At 37.0% G+C, this 3,962-nt stretch overlaps 1 protein-coding gene across 1 annotated transcript in view; it reads left to right on the forward strand.

The window, feature by feature from the left end:
* Positions 1 to 559: 559 nt before the first annotated feature.
* Positions 560 to 3,962, forward strand: part of LOC107700082 (vitamin D-binding protein-like) — a 7,139-nt gene continuing 3,736 nt past the window's right edge. Inside the window, exons 1-3 of the mRNA XM_016501607.1 lie at positions 560 to 717; positions 1,751 to 1,845; positions 1,971 to 2,082. Coding sequence (XP_016357093.1) covers positions 565 to 717; positions 1,751 to 1,845; positions 1,971 to 2,082 — 360 coding nt within the window. The 5' untranslated portion in view covers positions 560 to 564. The remainder of the gene's footprint in view (positions 718 to 1,750; positions 1,846 to 1,970; positions 2,083 to 3,962) is intronic.

Below are 3,962 nucleotides of genomic sequence, written 5' to 3' on the forward strand. Positions count from 1 at the left end.
GCACAAGTCTAATATATATATATATATATATATATATATAAATACACACACACACTAAAATAACACTGATAATATTATATTAATGATAATTCTAAAGGATAGTATAATGTTTAGTAACGTGTTAGAAGGAAGTCTGGTTAAATGTGTTAGTTGGGAACGGCCCCTTCCTATAAAGACCCATTTAAACTGTGTGAGAAATAGTTATTATGATATAAAGACAGCATGTTGTCTGCAGTGCATACTACTAGTTATTAGACTAAAGACATAGCAAATAATTCAAATACTAAATAAACACGTCCTAGTATTACAGTGAAACCTAGGGTGAAGAGACCAGAACCTCCTATAGAGATTATTTTCAAAACACATTGAGGTCTTGCAGCCTTCTGCTGGTTGGCTGAACATTTCTGCTCATGGCCTGCCCTCAGAACTAGCATTTATAGTAGTGGCCACGAGAAAGGAATAAACTCATGATGTATGACACAGCAGGAGAATTACAAAATAGCATGTATCCAGAAGTCAATGTATAGAATGAAATCAAAAGCGTGTTTATGTATGTATATACATATGTGTGTGTGTGTTTCCAGATACTTGTTTCTAACTGGAGTGAATCATGCCTCCATTTCTCTCCCTGTGCTGACGACCGTTCTCGATCGAATCAAGAACACAGTAACGGCCTGCTGCTCATCTGCTGACATCACAACGTGTTTAACAGAGAAGGTGAGATGACGCTATTCCTCCTGAGACTGACAAGATCTACCAGTCTCTGGTTCATGACAGGAGATCTTTGTTTCATTACAGGTAGATTTGAAACCACATGTTCTGTGCTTAGCAGCAGGTTTTCAGTTATTTGAATTACACAACCAGGCCATTCTTTAGATTTCAAGTGGTTTTTGTGTTTTGTGCTTGTGTTTTTTTGTGACAGTAAGATAGCTCAAACCCTGCGTGGACGGCTATTGTGAGAGGCTGCGATCTTTTTGATGCATGTCTAGATCATTTGCAGCACAATGCCTCACTTGAGTGACTTCATTTTGCTGTGAAGCCTCATATTGGTTTTGAGATTGGGATCGTATTGTTTGAAGCTCTCATCAGAGCTGAAATGCTATGCTGATGGATTCCAAGGTTCTTTTGCCAATAATACAAGACGAAATCACACTGAGTTGAGGTAGACAGCATTGCATAAAGATGCTTGAGAAAAATAACCTTGATGAAATCCTATTTTAATGCTGTAACTGGAGCTCTATGAGAACTACTTTTCCCTGCTTGACAATGATGTCAAAATCTCACAGGTAACCTGATCTAAAGCGCGTCACCGTTTGGTTAATTTAGCCTTTCAGTTTTCCCTTGCAGATCCTCCAATTATCTGCTCGCTCGCTGTTTTTTCCACATACAGTAAATGGCGAAGTGCAAAGAGTTGCTGGTGAGAGCATCTAAATGAAGGGCGCAACTGCATCTGTATCCAGAGAATGAATGTACATCATTAGCATGCACAAATGGAGCTCGCTCGCCAACGAGAGAGTGTTGCGAGATTTCAGTTAATTTAGAGCGACAGGGGGCTCTTTGTACTCGCTGGGTGCTATCCAAGCCCGAGCTGTCATAACAACGACACGGTACTCTCATCTTCTCTCCCGCTGCTTGATTTTGTACATTGACGAGGAAAATACAGTACATAGTCATTTTTGATTTTAAGGGTTGGATTACTGGTCAAACTGTTCTTTCATTTTTTTTCTCTCTCTCAACTTTTATCGGACAGGAGAGTAAATTGAAAATGACTCAGGCACTTCTGTCCAAGTTGGATGACACTTGTTCGCGGTACTTCAGACTGGACCTGCCTGCGTTCAAAACTCGGTAAGTCACGGTTAGACTAGAAAACAACATCGTCAGTAGATGTTATTTAACAACAGGGCATTTGAAAGGAAGGAGCTGGTTGTAGATCAGTGGAAATCTCTTCATCAGTGCTTTATTCCCTGCAGGATGCAGAAGGAGGTGCAGGGAGAGGGAGGAGAGAAGCGGACACAAGCATGGCTGGACTTGGCCATATCCTGCTGTTCTCAGCGCTCCCCGGCACAACTCTGTCAAAAGCTGGTGAGCACACTGACTTACCATTGACCTTTGAAAAGTTTTAGCCATAGAACATTTTGCAGTGTAATGAAGTTACAACAATTATTATTTTTATATTATAGTTGATTTATCAGATAGATAATGATGTTTTAACGATGCAGAAGAAAAACCATCTTTAAAATCATATAAAAAATGTGAAAAAAGTAATTGGACTTGTTCTCAGAGAACCTGACAATAATTTATTTTATTTTTCTTATCCCCCAGGCAAAGAGTTTTTCCCTCCTGTTTTTAGCATAAACCAAACTAAATTGTGTTAGATTTATACTTACAACCAGGGTTTAAATTGGGCCGGGGCCGTCCGGGGCTGAGTCCCGGCACATAGACTCCAGGGCTCGACATTAACGCGTCATTAACGCCAGACAAGTAAGCATGCTAAGGTAAAAATTCAAGGTGAAAAATTGTTATATTTAAAATACAGTTAGTTAGGCAACATCACACAACGTTTTCACCATTACGACTGTTTAATAGTTCAATAAGTTAAGCAAGTAGGCTACAATAATATTAGGTCACTTACATTTTAGGCGGAACCACAGCGCACCTCGCAGCAAACAGCCGATTCATTGCTGAATGATTCCGTGTTCTGAGCAGTGTTGCCAAATCTCTAGAACCACTCTCAAAAGTCTCCATTTTTCACAAAAAGTCGCCAAATATGAAAACAAAGTAAATACAGGTAAATTTGGTAAAGGTAAAGGAAAGTAAATATATATATATACTTTACAAATGATGACAGTATAAAAAATATAACAAAAGATTAAATATAACAAAAAATTCTGAAGTGAAATTAGGAAATGCTTGTGATCTACAAGCACATCAAACATGATGGAAATGATGGAAAGACACAATGTTGGAAATTTGTTTTATGTGTCACCAAATTGCATCCCTGTCCTGCTCAAATACAACAGATAAGAGATATTATGATTCTCCAAAAACAAAAACTTTATTCATACAAACTTATTTCAGTCAACACACTGCTAAATTTGGCGACAAAATCCCCAAATTGGCAACACTGGTTCTGAGCGAATCAGTTGAGGCAAAGTTTCATTAGTCCATGCATAAACATCTGATTAATCTGCCATTTGAACGAATCGCTTAACCTTGTGTTGTGTTCAGAACCCTATCACACTTACGAGTTTACAGAGCAAAAATGACCCGGCCTCAAAAAATTGCTTATAAATCACTCATTATGCAATATTACCACCAAAGATTGGATTCAATCTTTTTGTCAACTTATTTTCTTTCATTTAGGACTGGTTTTGTATTTATATTTGCTTCTGATTAATCGTAGGCCTCGTTTATCTGAGAGTAGGCACCTCATTTTTTGAGTGAAAAAAGCATTATTTATGAATAATTTTCACAATATTAAATAAAAACTGAAGAAAATTTGCAACAAGGTGAAAAATCTCCCCCAGAAAAGTATGAAAATTATAAAAAAAAATTTTAGAAGTAGTTATACCCTTTGTGAACAAAGTCACAAAATTTCAGTCCAATGCGATAACATTAACTAGTATTTTCGGGAAAAATATTTTTTTTTCAGAGCAAAAAGGACCCGAACACCACATGAGGGTTAAATGAACAACTCGGTGACTCGCTCAATAAACGCTCTCTACTGGCACCTACTGGCGTTTTAATTTAGTTAAAAAGTATCATTTCCACCATTCTTGTTTGTATATTCCAAAAAAACATTTAAAACAATCTCATAACATTATTCAATGCTTTACCCTTTATAAAGGTAAAAAATGCTTTTGGATTAAATATAAAAAAACATGCTGATTTATGTCACAGCTGATAGAAAACTGATAAGAATATTGCTTCAGAATAAATCATATTTGCAAAAATAAAATAAA

The sequence above is a fragment of the Sinocyclocheilus anshuiensis genome, unplaced genomic scaffold (genome assembly GCF_001515605.1).
Source record: "Sinocyclocheilus anshuiensis isolate Anshui unplaced genomic scaffold, SAMN03320099.WGS_v1.1 scaffold983, whole genome shotgun sequence".
Classification (NCBI taxonomy): domain Eukaryota; kingdom Metazoa; phylum Chordata; class Actinopteri; order Cypriniformes; family Cyprinidae; genus Sinocyclocheilus; species Sinocyclocheilus anshuiensis.